Genomic DNA, 20,454 nt, shown 5'->3' with positions numbered 1-20,454 from the left:
GTAGGACCAAGCAAGTTCCTTCAGGGCACATCCAGCAGGAGCACTTCCAGGAAACCTAGAGTCTCTAGATCATTTTGTCAGGAAGCAAAACATCAATGGGCCTTTGAAGTCCGCAAATAGTTCCTATTGTGGAATATATAAGAGCATTACAGTACTGACTGACCTCTTCAGTGATTATAAGCTATGTAGATTCTGACTCACTTTTCCTTTTATTTTGTCCTAAACAAAGTGAGTGCACCCCTGCAGTAGAATGCTAAGAAATCCTGATGTTTTCTGTCTTATTGAGGTATTAAATGACTGTAGAAAGCAGTCACTGAATTTTACTGGGTCTCACTTTCTCTGTAAAAGGAAGATAATTAATGCTGATGTAATTTACCTAGAGAATAGGGTAGTTAATAAATTCAAATAGAATTTTTTAAATTCAAATGAGTATTTTTTTTTTTTTAAAGTACTTCCTCAGGTGAGATCCATTTGTTCAAGTGTTTTGGGTCAGGGTGAAATATTTCAGGTGGAAATGGGAGCAGAGAAATGACCTGTTTCCATGAGACCTTTATGTCAGGTGAGGTCATAACTGACGTTTGCCTCAGGAATGTCCACGAAATCAGTCCAGCATTTTCTTCTTATTTTAAGTGGATATTCAAGAAGGGGGATATGCTGATTTGAATGCATGTGTGTACGTGGTTTTTTTTTTTTCCTTTTAAATAATATATTTTATGTGAGGGGAAGATTTAAAAATAAAATTGCTTAAGACCCTGAATGGGTCTGTAGCATTTAAAATTCCAAAAGCAATGCCATTTTTTTTTTTCAAACTTACAGTTGTAGGCTGTCAACAGAATGTCCCCATCATTGAATGTATTGCTATATCTACCTGAGCTAGATAGAGCTGCTTTACCACAGCTGTATTCTTCGTCTTATTTGAGGACCTGCAGCTGTGTTAGAAAATACTATTTGCAAAGCTATCAAATATAGTAAGGATTTACTGGGATAGCAAACAGTATTGTAGCAGGATGTAAAGGTGTGATTTTCACATTTTTATCCCAAATTAGCCAGTTGACTGAAGATTGCGAGGTGTTTTTATTGCAGTTCTTAATGGATAAATATCAGTGCTTGAAATTGTATTATACCTTGGTGTTCGCAAAGATCATAAACTCTTGCCAAAACCTGACTGACTTAATGATTTCAAGGAATAATCTGGATAGGTGAAGACCTTTCTGGACTGGAGAAGCACATGGTATTGTAGTTCTAATGGTAACTAATGTGCATAACTCTATTGCTGCCAGCTCAGGTCATACCATATGCTCACTTGTCTTCTATTTTCTGCAGACTTTCTGCTTAATTTTGTTCCAAAATCATCCTATAGACATCCAGGTGTGTCAACACCCCCTTCCGGTGTTAAGGTCACAATAAGTGCTAACAGCATTCATTTAAAATAGTCTAAATGGATTATTTGTATTATTAGAGTTAAGTAAGTGAAACTAAAACATTCCGTGTCTGCTCAGCTAACTCTAAATGTGTGTTTGTGATGCAGTGCGCTGTCTGGGACTCATCTTGCTCATGTTTCCATTGTCTTGAATGAAACGCCTAGTTTGAAATAGCTATCCAGACAGCTATTTCAGATAGCTAGGTGGTTTGAGACAGAAATGCCTCCGCAATATGCTTAATTCCATTTTCAGGTAGATGCTTGAGGGAGACGTTCTGTTTTGACTGCAGGAAAAGTAGAGGGATTGAGCTCAACACTTTATTATTGCCACATTTCAGTGAGGTGAGTTGCCATCCTTTGCATGTGAATATATTTAATTTGACCAGCAAATGGTAGGTGATATAAACCTTTGCACGATTTCAGATGCAGAAGAGTTAGTTCAGTTTTTGGATGCGTATCTTAAAAGTAGCATTTATTGCCTCTAGAAATACCTATCTATCTCTATTCAGTCGACTGTAGGAGGAGTTTAAACAGAATCTTCATGCTTCAGATCAAAAGTTTAGATAGTTAGAACTAGGCTTGCCCTAAATGTTCTTTCCCTGGAGCTCCATTGGCAAACCAGTAGAGATGGGTTGAAGGTGAAGGAACTCTTGTTTCATCTGCTGATTGTCTTTGAGGTATAATGTGATTCTAGAGAGTGTCCTGCCTCTCCCATAATGCTGCTGTAGGAGGTAGCGTTAAAGAGATCCTGTTTGATGCAGTGTGAAAAAAAAAGACATAATCTCTTTAATTGATGGCTGGTGGATTTTTTTTGGATGGGGAAGGTATCTTTTCTTAACTTGTCAGCAAGGAAATACGGAATCATTTTAGCGTCCGTGTCTGTCACTGAACTTGGAGGAATAATTAAGTCTTCTCAACTAGCATTTATCTAGCATTTATTTGTTTCTAATGCACCTTCATGCATTTAATTGGTTTTGGTAAGCTAATTACACAACCACAGGGATTGATATTGGCTTTTTTTTTTTTTAATACTTAAGCAGGTCAGGGTGGCCTGAGTCACAAGTTTAATGAAGACAAACTAATTTGGCTAATTTCCTTGTGTAAGTTGATTTAGGTGATTTTCAGAGACTAAATTAATTAAAGAGCTTGGCCCTAGGTCCTCTAAAAATTAAGAAAATAAAACACTGAAGTGTTGCTTGGTTCTTCAGAGAATGCAAGGAGGCATACGTTTATGATTGCTTATAGCAGAAAAGAATCTTTGCCTGTCATTTGTCTTTATGTAATAAAGAACATTTTGCTAAATTAAAGCAGACCTTGCTTTCAAGCATGGCCTGCTGAGTGGAAGGTTTTAGAATTGGATGTTAAGTGAAGCAGCCTGGCTCCTGTTGGCAAGGGGAAATTTGGAAATTGCTACATCTTTTGACCGTGGTTCAGAATTATCCAAGGTAGTAATTTCAGTCCTACAATATGGCACAGAAATGAAGGGGTAGCAGAGCTTTTCATGCTCTGTATTGTGGTGTTACCAGATGTTCAGACATCAGTTTTCTGCTGTTTCAGTTCAGTCCAGAGGGACTGTATGGAAATAAGCTCTCTATCCATGCTGTTCTTCAAGATTTTGAGGTTCAGCTGCTAATGTTGGGCTTCATGTATTTTTCATTGATTTCAGGAAAAACTAATCCATTTTGCTTGAGCTAAGATTACTTTCCCACTTCATCTATAAACAGGTGCTTGCTGAATTTGCTGTACCAGACAGGCACGTATACTTTCATTTTTCAGACATCCTTTTGGTTTAGCATATTAACAATCCACAAGCCAAATATGTAGTCAGCCTGATGCTCAATAGCAGTTTTGTTGCTCCATTCTGAGGCTGATATTTGTGTATATGCTTTAAAATGGCTTCCAGTGATTGGATTCACCTAGTCCCACTGATTATTGTCACCACAAACAGATTAAGCACTGTAGGACAGCCTGGTGATAATGTATTGCCCACACCTGCCGTTTTCACATCACCATGGATCAAGTTGAAGAAAAATGAGAGCCAGCCCATCTAGCCTGACAAAACCAGGAGATCTGTCAATACCAGAAGACTTCTACTAATAACACAAAATAGCTATGGGTGCACAGAACCTCACAATGGTTGTTAAAAGTTGGGGAAATCTCATTACATCAGGATGTGATGATGATGATAATACAGTATTATTTGGTAATATGTGTTCACTGAGGAAGAATTAAAATGGTACTAATTTTTACATTTGAGATAACTTTTTTATTTCAATGAATATTTAGTTTCAGTCTGGTAATACTGTGCCAGCATATTTTTTGGCAATGAATGTGAAAATGTGTAGTTAATGATACTGAGTTTGGCCACAGACCCAAAATAATAATCTTCGGAGTTTCCATGATAAATTATTTCACCGAACCCTTGTCAAGCTTTTTTCATAGGTTTCTTCTGTGAAGGAAAGCCATTACCTATTAGTGTCTGTGTATGCAATGAGTACTACTAGTGTAGAAATGACAGGTTTTTTTCTACCTAGGACGCTAGGATGTCACGCTGTGTCTCATTTGTAAGGATACATTAACAGACATTATTTGAATGAGGTGGAGAGGTGTTGTGTCTTTAAATCAATTTTCCCCCTGTGCATAAAAGGTTCAAGGGCTTAGTATCTGTCTAGATCTAAAGGTTTTTTCCCTAAAACTTCCATTCCATAGCTGCCTGCGTATCACTGTTGGACTGAAGATCCATTATATCCCTAGTACTCTGCTTTTGGCCAAGCGCTCTAGTACCAGGGCTTTCACGGTGCTGGATAGCTTGGCATCTATTAAGTCTTTTAGGTTCCATTAAATATATATTCCTCAGTCTGCGTCAGTGAGATGTTATCTCCACAAAACGAGCTGGTGATTACAACCTGTGAGGCTTCATGCAAAATGACTGTAGAAGTACGGATGCTTTCTGGTACGTTCTCATTCAGTCAGAAGGCCCTTGCCCAGGATGCGGATGAGAGTTTAAAGGCACATTTCATTTCTCTGGGAAACTCTTCAGCCTTTCCTGTTGTTTGTCTGTAGTTACTGCTGCTCCAGTTGCTGCCTAGCGTGTATCCCCCTTCTAGGCATCTCAATCTCGCTGCCTTTTTATTTTATTTTATTTTATTTTTAATTTTCAAGTTTAATTCATGCTGCGGATTTTGCTGTGCAACTGGGTGCTAGGTCCCTGTAAGTCTAGTTCTGAATCGTGAGATGTGTGTAGCAGCAGTGTGCCCATTGCTGTGTTCCCTGTCTTAAACTAGTAAATACCCTGGTGGCCCCATGTGCTGTTCCAAATCTCTTGTATGTATGTGTGTGGGTGCACTTACAAGATTGCTGTAGGGTGAATGCTTCATGTGAGGGCTTGCTCATTTTTTTTGTCCAGGAAACTGAAGACAGAACTAGGATCTTATCGGGCATATCTTACTCAGGAGTACTCAGTAAACGCAGCATGCTAGGTGTGTTCTGCACAGCTGCACACAAGGTAACTCTATTTATTTGGAAGTGTGACAGTCCCAGCACAGGCACATATTCTGCAGGATTTCCAAGCATCTAGCAAACGCGTCAGAGCTACTGCATGGCTATGCTGCCCAGCATCTGGAAATTCCAGGCAAATGGCCAAATTTCTTTTTTTCTGTCTGGACAGAATTTCTGGGTGGAAAAAAAAAGGCTGCGTCTGGAGAAAGCTGGACATCTGGCAGTTTTACCTCAGATTACAGAGCTTCTCTGTGACAAAATATGAAATAGAGTGCAAGTATTCTGAGTTCCTCATTTTTAAACAGAAGCCATTTTTCCATTTCATAATTCTTTATGGTGTTTCTTTTCTGTTGTCAAGATTAGATTCAGATGAAGAGAAGGCTATTAACTGGAGAAACTCATTCTGCTGCCATTGTAAGTGGAACTAATTTCAGTTTATAAAATGTTGATAGATTTCAGATTTTTACATTTTATACAGTACCAAGAATTCTGTTTGGTTGTTTTAAATCCTGTCACATTGACAGAATTAATTACTAGTATTTCTGCCTTGCAATTGAAGTGATTACAAGTGTGTAATTTAGCTTCAGGCAGCTTTTAGCCAAAACATATTTAATATCCAGCTGTTTTTCCCCCTAACCTCCCTCAAGCACCAGAGGACAACTAGCTTTCCAGACTCCTGTTGTGAACCTGATGGCACTGGTCTCAGCAGATCAGAGCTCAAGTACCGAGGTCCCAGTCCCTAGACCAGGATTTTCTGCTGCTTTTGACTTGAAGATCTCTACGTTTTTTTACAAAGAAAGTGTTGAAAGCACTTTGCATGGGAATGAATGTTTCCATTTTAAGCGTGATCTCTGTTTGAGTACACCTTTCCTTTCTTCTCCGTTGTGTTTTGAGGCTGGAAAGTCTCAAGTCAATGGGTTCTGTTCCAAGCTACGGTTACGTGGCGGTCTGAAACAGCAGAACCCAAACTCTTGTCTGGAGTGCAATCACTAATGAGAAGGGAAAACACATAATCTGTCTCTCTTCAAGTATCTGCCACTGCACAAGGCATTTATAGTTGTGCTTGTGATTCAATGGGCGATATATTTTCCGTGGAGTCAGCGCTGAGTCTCCTGTAAGTTGTGTCAGGCAGTTCTTAACTGCCTTCTTTTGATGGGGCATAAAAATGAGACTTTGCTTTTAGAACCTTAATAAGTGCTGAAATTAATGTGGTAGCTGGTGTAAGAGTGTGTCTTGCCTCCCTGGAGGACAGCTTCACAAGGGTGGAAGGCATTTGAGTTTGTATGTTGACCCTGTGTGGGTAGATACGGCCAAGAAATTCTTGAGCTCTCTTTAACAGTCTGTCCACTTTTAAACCCTCAAATAATAGGTATGCTTTTCATACAGCCTTCCATCCTCTGTGATGATTCAGAGCAGGAGGCTAATTCAGGTATTCCCAAAGGACTCTTTCTTTCTTCATTGATTATGGAGGGAATGTAGGAATGAATACAAGCTTTGCAGATACTGCATAGAGAAGAGAGAGAATTTGCCTTATTAATATCTTAAGTGTATGAATTAAAATGTTTTTCATTCATAATTCACACTGAACTTAGGAAAAGTGTGGGTGGTTTCTTTTTTTGGGGTTGGATGTTTAGCCCTTAAAAGTACAATAATAGCCAGAGAGCTTAGGGATCTGCTTTCTGATAGCTGTTGTTGAGTCTTACAGGTTTTTTTTTTTTTTTTTTTTTTTTTTTAATACTGGAAGTATGACATGTTTCTTTTATGGTGTTTTTGTTTGTTTTCTACAAATAGATATGTTACATTTGAAACAATACCTTAAGCAACAAGATCCAATTGATCAGAACACATACTGGGAAACTGGAACTGCAGATTTTCACCTGGCATAATGAAAAAACAGTAACTTTGGTAGACACGTTTTAAGTTTAATTACCCCAGATCTTATCTTTATAACTTCCTCTAATATACCCCAGATCTTATAATGATAACATCCTCTAATATACTCATCAGAATTTCTGGGACTCTGGCAGGTAAATGTGTTATTTAAAAATAGTGGCAAAATATCTTTTTAAATAAAAGAGTACATAATGTACAAATGTGCTACAAATTCTAGTGATTTTATACATAAGTTAGTAATTGAAATATGGCTAATTTGGAAGATGAAAAGCTTTCCGTGGGTGCAAAATAGAAGAACAGGATTTTTCTTTTTACTGTAAAACTTCACTAGATGTCAGTGTGGAAAGTATTTTTACTTAAGTGCTAAGCTGTAGAGTGAGAAGCTTTCTTAAAGGCAGTAATTCCTTTAGAACATGGAGATTTAGGATGGTAGTTATTAAAACTTTTTTTTCCAAAACATAATTTATTTGCAGAGATGCAGTTTCAGGATGACCAAAGCAAATTTGCTAAGTTCACAATGAATTCTCAAAATTGTTTCTGTTAAAATTGTCATTAAAAAAAAAAAAAAAAAGTCAACATTGTTTCAGTACTTACAGCAAGTTTTGAGACTTGTATTGTCTGTGAAAGAGGCCTAAAACATAACAAAAAACAATTTTTCTGGTTAAAACCCAGCAATATATATACATATATTTATTAATATTGCTGAATGTTTTGAGTCAGCAAAAGAAAATGTGTATTTTCTTGCAATTGGTTTGTGAAAGCTTGGACTTGTTTGTATGAGGGTATCAAGTATATTTTCTCTTACATATGTTTGATTAAGGCAACCAATCTGTAAGTGTGCTTGTGCATGTGCTTAACTGTAGTATGTGTTTATATGGTTTTTGAAAGTCAACCCGCCTGTTTCCACATGGGAAAGTTTATTTATTAGTTTGTTGGGTTTTGTTTGTTTTTACTGAAACTTTGGTGCCTTTAAAGTTTCTTCTATGAGATGGTTACACTTTTTTTCTATAAATGAGCTTCTTTGCTACACAGTGCAGAAGAGGGCAGTTTGGGTATTGTGCAGTGCCTTTGGTTTGGCTATATTACTGATGAAACTGCTACCAGAACTGGGTTACCAGGACACATATACTTGAGCAGTAAGTGAAAGAAACGTACGTACGTGCATATGGGTATTTCTCCTGAAGTACTGAACTGAGGAGGACACCCTCTTCCATCCGGAAGAGCATCCGGACTGCAAGTAGATTGATTAAAAGGTTGAGACAAGAGGAACATAGACTGCTTGCATTCTGCCTTCAACTACCAGTTCACAAATTCTCTCTTGAAGTTGCTTGCTTTTAACAGAAACTTAAGGGATCTTCCTGTTTTTTAGAGTTACCACAAAGAGGCTGATTCTGTCCAAAGCTAGCATATGAGTAAGGGAGTGGGAAGGAAGATCTTAAACTGCATGTGTGTTATTTTCCCAGTTCCTTTCATATTTGTGCATTTTTTATTCAGTATGAAAGCTTTTGCTTTTGTCAGTAAAGGTACAACTCTGAATGCAAGAAAGAGATCAATGTTTTCAGGTTAGAATGGGACGTGCCTTTTGCATATGCTAGTTAATTCTCTATTATTAATAACTAACACGGTGATGAACTAACCAAAATATGCAGAAGACACACTTTAAAAAGTAAATGTCAAATTATATATTAACAGCAGAAGCATTGTAAGGAATTTTGTCAGGTTTGTTAGGATGTTGCAATGTGCCCACAGGCAAGTTAAGGTATGATGAAACCTATATTTAATGAGCTGAATTTTTTTAGTAGATTTTATGCATTTTTCATAAATTATACTCACTCTGAGGAAAATTTTTAAGTACTTTTTTTGTAGCATTTCCTTTTTCTGGACTGATACCTTAAGGGCATTTAGTTTGTGTCTTGTATTTCACAGTGTTTAAGTGGCTGTAACAGGGCAGGTATAGCATACTAAAGAGGCTTCACAAAGGCACCTTGAGAAATTATTTTAATATTTTTTGAAATAGATGCCTTACTCCTCTTACTGTTTTCCCTGACAATGCTTTGTGATAGCCGATTCAACACATTCTGCAATTCCATTCTTCCAGGTTAAAAATCTCGTGTTAGTGACCACTGGTCTGCATTTTGGCCCAGAGGCAAGGAAATGCCATTGCCTTACTTTACACCTATTTCTTTGTTAATAGATTAAAGCGTTAAATCCTTGGACAGTAAACACAGGCTGAGCCATTTTTGTCTTTCTTGCATAGTATAGTTTATGTTGGGGTCTTAAACACGGTTTTCCAATTGACCTGGAAGATTTCACACTTTTTTTTCTTGTTCTGAAGGAGCTAAAAGGGAGATTTGGGAAAAACTGCACACAATACTTGGCGAGTTCCTCCTCCTGTATTCTGGCTACAGGGGAACCAAGCCACAGCAAAGCTCAGGAGTGCCAGCCTTGAGATCCTGTACCAGAGAGATCTGTCATTCTGACCTCAGGGTGATGGCAGAGGTGGTTGGGTCTATGCCTAGGACTGATTCATCTTCACACACACAGCAAGAGGCCTGTTGTCTTGCAGGGACCTTTCACACACACACACAAAAAAAAAAAAAAAAAAAAAAATCTTGCTGTTACTTCTAGAGTTCTGGCCTTGTTTGTTTGATGAATTTCCTGTATTGGAATACTCTGTTTTATACCAGAAAGAGCGTTTTTTGCACTGAATTTTGGTGTGAAAAGAAATTTATGGTAGCATATACAGAGCCAGAGTTTAAGGCACTAATTTACATTTTATAAATCAAATAAATAAATGTGCACCTGCAAAATCAAGCAGGATGTGAAAGCATACAAGTCATTGATTAAGTGCTTGAGTACTTTTTTCTCGGAAATGAGAGCTAGAGAACCCTTGTTAATTTGATGATCTTATATGAAGAAATCTAGATATACTTAAGTGCTTGCTGATGAAGGGGATGGTTTCATCTTTGTATTAGCCTTTAACATAATAGCTTGCATTTCCCTTGGCATTATTATGTGAAGATGTGTGGTCTGGAGTTTGGGATTGTAGGTTTTTTTTAAATCCATCTGGAAGCAAGTAGAAGATTTGGATTTTGAGAGATCACTGGCACATCATGTACTATAACTGTGGGAACTGCTGCTGTAATAAGATTTTATATTGCTCCTTTGGAAATGTCTGCATCGATTCCTGTCAGAGGCTGGATGAAATATTTTTTTGTTTAACTGTCTGTGTTCTATGCAGATCTTAGGGAAGAGTCAAAGGACACAAACCTGAGTTGTAGATTTGGTCCCAGATGTCTCCCCAGTATTCAGATGTATTCCTGTCCAAGCTCATGCAGTAGCCTTATGTAAGTGTTTTTCATGTATTAAATATTAGGAATAACGTAGTTAAAGAATGCTGGCCATGAAGTTACATGTAATAGTATGTTTTGTCTTGTACTTCCCTCTTACTTATGCTTTGACCTTTGTTTTCTTAATTCATTCAGCAGAATGACACTTAGTTTAGCTTTTACGTGGCACTGCCTGAGTTGTGGGATTTATGCCTTGTCTACAGCTTCTCAGTCTGCTCATAAACCACAAGTTGGAATATTTATGACATAGACTTCTGTAACAACTTATGGGGCTCTCTTCTCAAAAAGAAGATTTAAGTTGATCCACGCAAGATTGTTGATTTTCCATTCAGAGGAGCAGCCATGTGATAAGTGTATTCAAATAAGATGTTTTATTGGGACGGCCCAAAGTGGTGGTGCTGGTTCGTGCTCAATTTAAAAATGGGTGGGGAGAACAAAATGCAGAATTTCACGTAAACAGTCATTCTGTGGACTGTCTGTGTTGTGGATACTGCAGGAGAATTGTGTCCCATCTGTTTGTGCTGGTGCGAGCAGATGGGGGGGGGAAGGGGGAGGAGGCTTAATTCACATTCATTAAAACCCATCAATTGTCCTTCCCCATTTCCCAAGTAAAAGCTGAAATCTTTTAGTGGGATATTATTTTGTGGGGGGTTAGGGTGTAAGAAAGGATACTCGCATTTTTGTAAAAATAACTTATTTGTTTTAGTGTAGAAACATCTCTACTGTCTTATGGAAATGTTTGTTAGAGGGACAGTTTTGTAAGACTTTGGTGTACAAATGTTTGGTCAGAACATGCCAGTCTCTGGACATCAGTATACAACGTACTGCACAGACTGATGTGAGAGGAGGCTGCTAAAAGCACTCCTGTCCTCATGACACAGTTGCCTCCTGACAGTTTCGTTGTGTAGCATGAGGGAACCTGTAATTTTAGGGCATGTAATATACTCATGGCTTGGTTTGTACTAAAGCCCATGGCTACAAATAGTAAGTACATACAGACAAATAAAGCATAATGGTTGTAACTGAAAGAGTGGCTGCTTGTGAAAGTGGGCTACTGAAGTTGCACACCAAAATGTACTGTGGTCACTGAAGACCAGTGCAAAATTGTTAGGCAGAGAATTTTTAGTAGCAGCACATTCAGGTTTGTAAATATACCAGAAATATTTGTGTCACAAATAAAAATTTCTCTTTACCCGAAAGAGTGAAGGGAGGCTAACAGTTCTTCGCAGCATGCTGGTCAGGGCTGCAAGCCCAAGGTATTCCTGCTTCATTCTGCAGTGATGCTCCTCTTCTGCACCCAGAGGTCTGGCTTGGAGGGAAATATGTCAGCTGGTTCTAATGGAAAAACCAGAACGTCAGCCTTAAAATGAGAAGCAATGGCCACGTTTTAAAAGGATTTAAGGTGCTTACAGCTTCAAATAGCTGCCTACTAAGATTTCTGAGAATATTTTTGGGCTTAACCCATATAACCTTTAGCTACCTAAGAATATTTTTAAAGTCATTCTGAGAATTTTGAGAACCTTTTGAAGTTTAGCAGGGGTAAGTCTGAAAGAACAGGAGACAAAAATGGGACAAAATTCTAATTTGATAACTTTTAAACTTTTTTTGAGGTTTGTGTGTGTACTTGCCCTTGCACTTCCCATTGATGTAATGTGAAGTAAGCCTGTATAGAGGAAAATATTCTGAGAACGTTTCACTCACTTTTTCTACAAGTGCTACACAACTGAAGTAGGGAGGGGACAGCCTGCCTTGGAAAATGGTATTTTCAGTATTGGTGTCCAGACCTTGCTGATGGCTTCTCATGAAAGCTGTCCAAATACTTTCATCAAGTATTCCAATAGATTTTCAGTAAGAATTTAAAGTTATGCTTAATTAAAAGAACAACATGGGTCTTTGAATTCCTTATTTAGTGACAGAGCTTGAATTTAAATGGATCTTAAAGGAGCATCTGAGATTCTGCCTGACAAGCAGTAGTCCGCTCGTGTGAAGGGACGTTTTCTTGTGCTCCTCCTGCGTCCTAAATAGTGGTGCAGGGGACAATGCTAGGCTGTGATGGCATTTGGGCTTTGTGTGCTTCCCTCATCAGCTCTCATAACAGGGATTTGTATTCACAGAATCACAGAATAGTCTAGGTTGGAAGAGACCTCCAAGATCACCGAGTCCAACCTCCTACCTAACGCTAACAAATCTTCCACTAAACCATATCCCTAAGCTCTACATCTAAACGTCTTTTAAAGACCTCCAGGGATGGTGACTCAACCACTTCCCTGGGCAGCCTATTCCAGTGACTAACAACCCGTTCAGTAAAGAAGTTCTTCCTAATATCCAACCTAAACCTCCCCTGGCGCAACTTAAGCCCATTCCCCCTCGTCCTGTCACCAGGCACGTGGGAGAACAGACCAACCCCCACCTCGCTACAGCCTCCCTTCAGGTACCTGTAGAGTGCAATAAGGTCGCCCTTGAGCCTCCTCTTCTCCAGGCTAAACAGTCCCAGCTCCCTCAGCCGCTCCTCGTAAGACTTGTTCTCCAGACCCCTCACCAGCTTCGTAGCCCTTCTCTGGACTTGCTCGAGCACCTCCATGTCCTTCTTGTAGCGAGGGGCCCAAAACTGAACGCAGTACTCGAGGTGCGGCCTCACCAGAGCCGAGTACAGGGGGAATTCATAATGTAGCTGACGATTCATTTGCCAGCACACAGCTGAATACTTTTAGCTCATTTGGCAGTCTGTGTGTTGGTGCAGCAGTCCTAGTGGAAGCAATCTGGATGTGCTTGGGTTGGGGTCTTGTGGCAGGTATGTAATATAGAGAAGTTACCCCTTTGGGACAGGCACTTCCCTGGCTCAGCCCACACTGTAAGTGTTCCCTGGTTATGATCTGGGATCATGGCTCTTAGTGATGTTCGTCTGCCTAGTCAGAATTAAGATAGGACTGTTCTCCTTTCCATTTTTTGTTCTTGTAATGTCGCAAGGATAGTGCAGCATAGCACAAACACTGTGAGAACAGAGCTTTATAACATACTTTTCATCAACTGCCGTGTTGGTTCTAAAAATGATTTGTAACCTAGATTTGTCTAGATTTGGCAACTGAAAAGCGGGGGTTTGCAACCAAGGCTTTGGAACATGCACATGACTCAGTTTCTGCACAGAGTCAAGTATGCTCAAATTATTTTCCATGGTTAAGTATGTACAGAACAGAAAAGGTAAAGACAAGAGGAAATACATATTTGCTCCATGATATTTTCGTGCAACTTGAAGCAAAATAACATGTTCTGCAGATTGGACTTAAGTCTTTTGTGTGCTTGTATAGTAAATATTAAGAGCTTGCCAACATGTGTGCATAGTTTCCCCTCAAGATAGGGTTTAACTGCTATTTTTTCAGTAAGTTAATTGTCTAGATAAAATTTGTGCTTCTAAGAAAGTACTTTATTTTCATATCTCATTTATGAGGTAACTTTTTTTTTTTTTTTTGAGAAATATAAACTAACCTCCTTCATTTCTGCATTTTTGTCAATATTACAGCTACAGCATGAAACCGCTATGAGTCCCAGGATGCTGGGTCTCAGTTTTAGCTAGTCTTCTCCCTGTATATAGTCAGGGGAGAATAGATACACGAGGACAAAAGGACTTGGAGGAGAAGTGGCAATAACTTCACTGCTTGTTTCCTTTTACCTTATACAAATGTGGCCGTGCAAATGCCACACACTAAAAATTGCTAAAATAAACCTTCATAAGGGGAATATTGAGGTGCCTTTGTAAGCTAAATTATAGCCATAGTTAATTAAGTAAAAATGGTGCTCCAACAGTGTTATCTTGGGCACTATCTTAAATGGAGAACATAGGAGGAAGTAAAACTCCCTCTCTCTTGCTTCTTTACTTGCTGGAGCATTTATTTCCCCTTCCCCACGTGTGTGTTGTGACAACACTAAGCATAACAAATAGTGCTTGCATTTAGTTCTGAATACACTGAGGTCTGTCATCACTCTTATCTTTGTGAAAGCAAGCTCCAAAGCGTGTCTGCCTGCCCGAAGAGGTCTCGTTTCTGCACGTGTGATGGATGGGTTCATTGATCTAATGAGGCATGGCTGTTGTTGGAGGTCGTGGTCACAGAAAGGGGGAGGCAACTGTCTTTAATGAAGGGCACTTCTGTGGAGCCCTTGAATACCAAGGCAGAGATGAGGCATCTCATTTTTTATTTGATGCAGGGGGCCAATATCCTGTTTTACAGTTGTTATTACAGAGGATGTGAGAGCTGCATCCTGTACAAACTTTGAATGTTTTAGATGTTTTGGCTTAGTGCCCGACTATAATGGGTTTGTAGGTTGCAGATGCATGCGTTGCTGTGGCCAGATCTCTGGTTGGATAGGGAAACTCACCCTCTGGCCATGCACGGGTGATGCAAGACTGGGCTGTCTGAGCAAGCTTGGGAACAGAGGTCTCACATGCTGCATGCCACCTAGCATCAGCAAGGGGGGCATTATGGCTCAGGGAAATTTCTCAGAGCAATACCCCTCATTGTAGATGGTACGTATGTATTTTAAGTACCACTAAGGGTCACGAGCTAAGTGACTTTTTACGTGCTTTTGTTGGGGCAGGATCTGAAGGTGGATTCTTTCGTAGCCCAGGTGAGTTCTATAATTTGTGTTCCCTCCTTTTTTCTTTTCTAAACTGCTTATAGACATTCAAAGTTGACAGTGGTGAGGACAACTGAGCACTTGTCACTCAGATCAAGAAGCAGCAAATTAAGAATAACCACTTTTGTTCACTGAGCTAGTCACAGTTGGACTAGTGAACCATAGATGTAGAACTAAATACATCACCAGTCCCCTTATATATCTGATTCATTTAGCACTGCTTGCGTTTTAAGGCCTAAAAATGAGAATGGTTTGTCATGGTAGATTTATTTGATATTTTAATTGATTAGCTTAAAGACTGTGTCTGAATACTGCATATTTGGCTGATTTCTCTTTGAGGAGAAGATGAAACACTTTCTGTGAGGATGGAGAATGCTAGTTTTTTCTCCTTTGCTTCTGCTCTAAGGCCTGTGTGAGACAGAATTAGCAAGGGGAGGGATGGCTACAGCTTCCTCCGGGCTCAATTATGTAAGATTCATCCACTGTGGTTCATTCAAATTTCCGTTCTTAGGTTTGTTCTTAGACCACCTGAAAGGTGGCAGGAATCACCAATGTTGTTGGTACAGAATCAAAACTAGGAAAGAACAGTGTGTTCACCTGAAATTTGGAAGTGTGACTTAGGTATAGACTTTGTAAAGCAAAGTGTATTGTGTGCCTACTCACTGAACATACCATTCAGGAGTAAAATATGTAATGTGATGGCAATTTTCTCTTTACTGGTTCTCTTTTGTTTGTTAGGGCTTTGACTGGTTTGAAATCGCCAAACCAAACACAGGTTTAGATATTAAATGTAATGCAAGTACAGGGCTAATTACAAATGTGTTTCCTTTTTGATTTGTTGACATGTCTCTTTTGAGCCCAATTCTTACACTGTGTTCATCATACTGGTATCTGAACAGACAGGTATATTCTTTTAGAGTAGAGGAGGATTTACATATACTGATACTTTGTTTATCTGAGGTTAAGGTTTCTTTTAGAAGTTCTTAAAAGCAAACATTTCTTGCTATATTTTTGTTTGTTTTACAGGTTGATCCTGCTTTGAAAGAAAAATTAAAACAGAACAATGTGACGCTGGAATCAGAATATGAGGTAAAATAAATCTATTGCTGGGGGCTCATAACCTTGGCTACCCTTGATTACTCTGGCCGCTGGTGGGGTGGATCTGTCCCTATCTAAAATTAGATCAGCCATCTGCCTTTGACTCACTGAAGTCCAATAAAAACAAGGTTTTATGTAAAGAAAGGTTTTTGAACATGCAGTGCTTCTTTCTGAACACAGCTTTACTTTGATGTCCAAGTGTCAAGTACAGTGGTACAAATAAATTCCACTATGTCTGTGGTTTACCTAGTCTATAAAAGTAGAGCTGATGTTGGACTTAGATGGAATATGTATATGTATGTATCAACACTTCTACCACATAGATTTTGATGATCTTTAGCTTGAAGTACAGAACAACGTACTTGATGTGCTGCCTGCTACTATTTCTCGCTTCTTAAAACTTCTGTGTAACTTTCAAACAATTGCCCTTACTTTTTCATAATTTCAGCATAAATAAATATTTCCTTTTCAACAACTTTCTTCAAAGATTACTGAGCTCTACAACAGCAATTTTGGCCAGTTTAATATCCAGAGTTTCATAAAACTTCAGGCCTGCAAAAAGCCTTGTTAGGAAAATGGAAAAAAACTCCCTATATCCAAAAAGAAAGAATTAGAGATAGTTCTGATAATTTTTAATGTTTTTAAATTACATGGATCAAATATCCAGGGAACACGTTATCTATCCTCATGGTCTTTATGTTGATCACAGATTTTTCTTTGTCTTCCCATACAACATTCCTGTCACAGGCCTTTCAAGATCTTGATTGTGATTGCATCTGTAGCTCTCATACTTAAGTGTCTAAATGGTAGTACATGGTCTTGCTGATAAAACTTTTCTTTTACGTTCCTCCTTTGTGATTTGTATGTGAAATAAAAATAAATTTTATCTCTTGCACTTTTATGTATGTAATTTTGCAGAACATCTACCTACCTACCTACCAGGTTTATGATAATGTTCTACCACTATTGCAAATAATTTTGGGCCATGCTCGCTCTGCAAAGAACTGTGTTGTATGGTGTTGGAAATACAAATATTTGATCTCTGAGTGCATGTGCGAAGCTCAACTGGAAACACATAACATACACATCCATCAAGTTCTGATTGCCTCTGCAGTTACTCTGTATCACTTTCTATATATAATGAACTATAAGGCTATTCTGATTTATTTATACGGAAGAACCACAAGCTGGAAAAAAACACAGCCCTCTGTTTAACTCTCTACCTAACCACAAAATCAACTGATCTGTATTCAGATATGGTTAGCTTTCTTTCCAGCAAGATAAGTAAATAGTTGAAGGATAATATTTAAATGACCATAATTGGATCCGCTTTATGGAGAAATCAATGGTAATAAAATACAAGTGGCATAACAACATATTACAACCCTACTTGGGTAATGAGGCTCCTTCCTGATGGACAGAAGTGACAGAAGCAATCTTACTTTTTCTTAATCTAAACCACAGAGATTTGCCAGGCTGCAACTCTTCCAAAGTAGTGCTTGGGTGTTACAGAGGGCAGACCAGTTCAAGAAAACAGATGGATTTGAATTTCCACACAACTAGAAGAGATTCAGATTATTGTTTGGACTCTAATCTCAGTGTGTACTTTACTGTGGGCACCAACTTGCAAGCACTAGGCATACTCATTTCTTGCTTTAGTGAAACTGATGGAATCAGGAGCAATTCAGCGGTCAGGCATGTACTCCACAGGCCCTGTGTGAGTCTTTGACAGGTTTAATCAATATTACCTCTCTATTCTGGTAGACAAAATCTAACCAGTCACTGCTGATATTAGGAGAGCAGTTTTCTGTGGACCTCATGTGTACCAGTATAGCAATTTTTTTTTTCCTGCCTCATCTTTATTCCTTTACTTGTCAAAAATGCAGCTCTTAAGAACATCTTATAATTCTATATTTAGGTCACAGTGGAGGATTACACTAGTGGCTGTTACTAAATATAGCATAGTAAGAGATCAAGGGCAGTTAAAAAAAAAAAAAGTTGCTGTTTTGATATGTGAAGCATTATTTTACAATATTATTAGCATTATATCTGCAGCTGTTACTGAGGATACCACGCCAGCTGCTTGGAAGCATGATTGCGTGACGCATGCAGATGTCCATTGCCTGTGCCCCCCAACTCAAGACTTTTAAAATTATCTTATTGTCCTTACAGAAATGTTTATGTTGAATAAATACTGGATTCTTTTAGAATGTCATAATTTCTGCCAGATCTTTATGGTTTATTACAAAAGCCAAAACCATTTCTCATATTTCAAACTTTAAAGTCTGTACTTGGTCTTCAGCATGATGGTGATGAACAAAGATGTAATCACAGGTATCATCAATTTACTGAGAGGAAATTAACATTAAGACATTTATACCTTCTGCTTTACTAAATACTGTTCTCTCAAATTATACAAAATTTACCTTTTTCATAGAGGTCTGTTTCCAGAAAGTATACTTGTTTTGAGCAAGAGTGAATTTGCATGTATAATACATACTGCTTTTCTTATATCTCAGATCTGTTAATAATGCTATTTATCTTGTGTCTTAGGATGTGCCAAAGGAGCAAGCTACCTTTGCATGTGTTCTGTGTTGTTTATGTATTCCTCTCACACGTTTGTGTGTCCTCATACGGCCAATTAGTCCTTGCTGCTCCCCTTTGCCTAATAAATCTCGGCTCTGTCCACTAGTGACACGGGTACTAATGGGAATGTGGTTCTGCTGCTGAGCTGTGCCTTGTAGAACACATGGTAAAAAATGTCAGGTGCTTGACCTGTGACAAAAGCCTAGAGTATTTCATCTGAAAGCACAAAAATATTGTTTGAAAGAGGGAGATAAAGGACTGATTCTTGTGGTGAGTAACAGATTTTCTCGTGGATGTCTAACAATCACAATACATTTGTTTGCATTGGTTTAAATGTGCTGTCAAATGAACATTCCCTATTCTAGCACTTCATTTCTGTACTTTTGTGAAAATAATGGTCTAGTACACTAAAAATGTGGCCTCAATCAGTTACAGCAGACCCTAAGACAAAAAATTGTTTAGGGTTTTTCAAGCAAATAAAAACAATTTCAAAAAGAATGTATTAGTAATCTACAGAATTAACATTTTACGATGGAGAGATCAGTTAGGTTTGAATCTGATATGTTTTTAACCAATGGGAATTGAAGGCAGAGGGGTAAAAAATGTAAATTATAAATGTAAAATGATTTCTATGGAAATCACAAATGAGAAGTTATAAAGTAGAGAAGATTGATAAAAGGACATCAGAGAGTTTTCTTTCAAGTAAGCTGACAAGTTGACATATCTAGGCAATATCAAGTACTTTTTTAGTGATCTGGAAGAAACTGTGAAATCATTACTAATGCACAAGTGACACAAAAGTATTGAAGTAGTTAAAAGTACAGCCAGGCAGGTGCAGAGACCTTTTAGTAGTACTTGTTAAGTAGGGCGCATTAGGTGGGCAAAGTACCTGTTAAAATAGCCAGTTATATTTATTAAAAAAATGGGAAATGTTAAAAAATTAAAAATTGAAAGATGCCAGAATGTTAAAAAAAATATGTATCTTTCCATTTTTGTTGATTTGTGTATATATACATTGTGTATATATTTTGTATATATATACATTGTGTATATATACACACCTTCATAAGAAGAAAGCACTAGCTTTTGAGGAGTTCTCTAATGCAACAAAGATATTAAAATTAGAAGTGAAGTCCATTATTAACAGAGAGGAACATCATTTGAACATAACAGCAAGAAAAAATGGGTTCTCTCTCTTACGGAATATCAGATCTGCAAAGCTTTAAAAAGTTTTCTTCAGGTGGTTGTGAGCTGTTGACCTCGGCATTGGAGAAGTGAATGAATCTGATGCTCTGTGTGTAGCCAGGCTAGAGAACCCTTCTCTTGACTTACAGTGTATGAATATGTAGCAGGTTTTGTTCCTCATCATTTGATAGATCACAAAAGGTCAACATGAGCTCTGGACAAACATGTAAATGTTTGTCCTGAGAATTACAGCAAAAGTGTTGTAATTTCAGTGTTAAAATGTTTATCCAGGACAGTTCAAAAAGTAAAAGCAGGTGTATGGAGAGGTGGTTTGGGAACATTACTCTCTTAAGAGTAAAAGAAAATAGCATTTGAATAAGCTCTACTAAAATGATTCAAAATGCTTAGTGCTTATGTGACTTGACTTGGGGGATTGCAGTCACAGCAGAACGGATGAAACATTTTTTTCATGAAGTGACAGTGTAGCGATGTAGTAATTTATAGTAATCAACAGATAGAGTATGTGGACACGAGCTAGGTATTCCGGTAGGTATTTCCTGAATACCAGTGGCTGAAATCTGCAAGCACCTTGTTACTGCCATTATCAGTACCAGAGGGTTACTGACTTTGTTGTTTTGGCATTAACAGATCGGCCTGTTGGACTGATTCACTTCTGTGTTTGAGCTAGATACTGGTGGCTAACTACCCTGAGCTGTTTGAGAGAGGTCCAGAGATGTTGGGGAATAAAATCTACCCAAAGTTGTGACACTGAATAAGGATGAGATGCTGTTCTTT

The 20,454-nt window shown here is 38.3% G+C and overlaps 1 protein-coding gene across 5 annotated transcripts in view; it reads left to right on the top strand.

Annotated features, from left to right (window-relative positions):
* Positions 1 to 20,454, top strand: part of LOC118168685 (cytochrome c oxidase assembly protein COX16 homolog, mitochondrial) — a 43,531-nt gene that overhangs the window by 15,075 nt on the left and 8,002 nt on the right. For 2 of the 5 annotated variants that reach the window (XM_035329251.1, XM_035329254.1), the window contains 2 exons: positions 5,282 to 5,332; positions 15,817 to 15,879. In XM_035329251.1, the coding sequence (XP_035185142.1) occupies positions 5,282 to 5,332; positions 15,817 to 15,879 (114 nt within the window). Of the gene's footprint in view, positions 1 to 515; positions 560 to 1,286; positions 1,369 to 1,673; positions 1,763 to 5,281; positions 5,333 to 15,816; positions 15,880 to 20,454 lie in introns of those variants that run through there. The other 3 variants (XM_035329255.1, XM_035329252.1, XM_035329253.1) reach the window with 3 other exon arrangements.

This window comes from Oxyura jamaicensis, chromosome 5 (assembly GCF_011077185.1).
Source record: "Oxyura jamaicensis isolate SHBP4307 breed ruddy duck chromosome 5, BPBGC_Ojam_1.0, whole genome shotgun sequence".
Classification (NCBI taxonomy): Eukaryota; Metazoa; Chordata; class Aves; order Anseriformes; family Anatidae; genus Oxyura; species Oxyura jamaicensis.
This window is presented reverse-complemented; position numbering and strand designations above follow the sequence as displayed.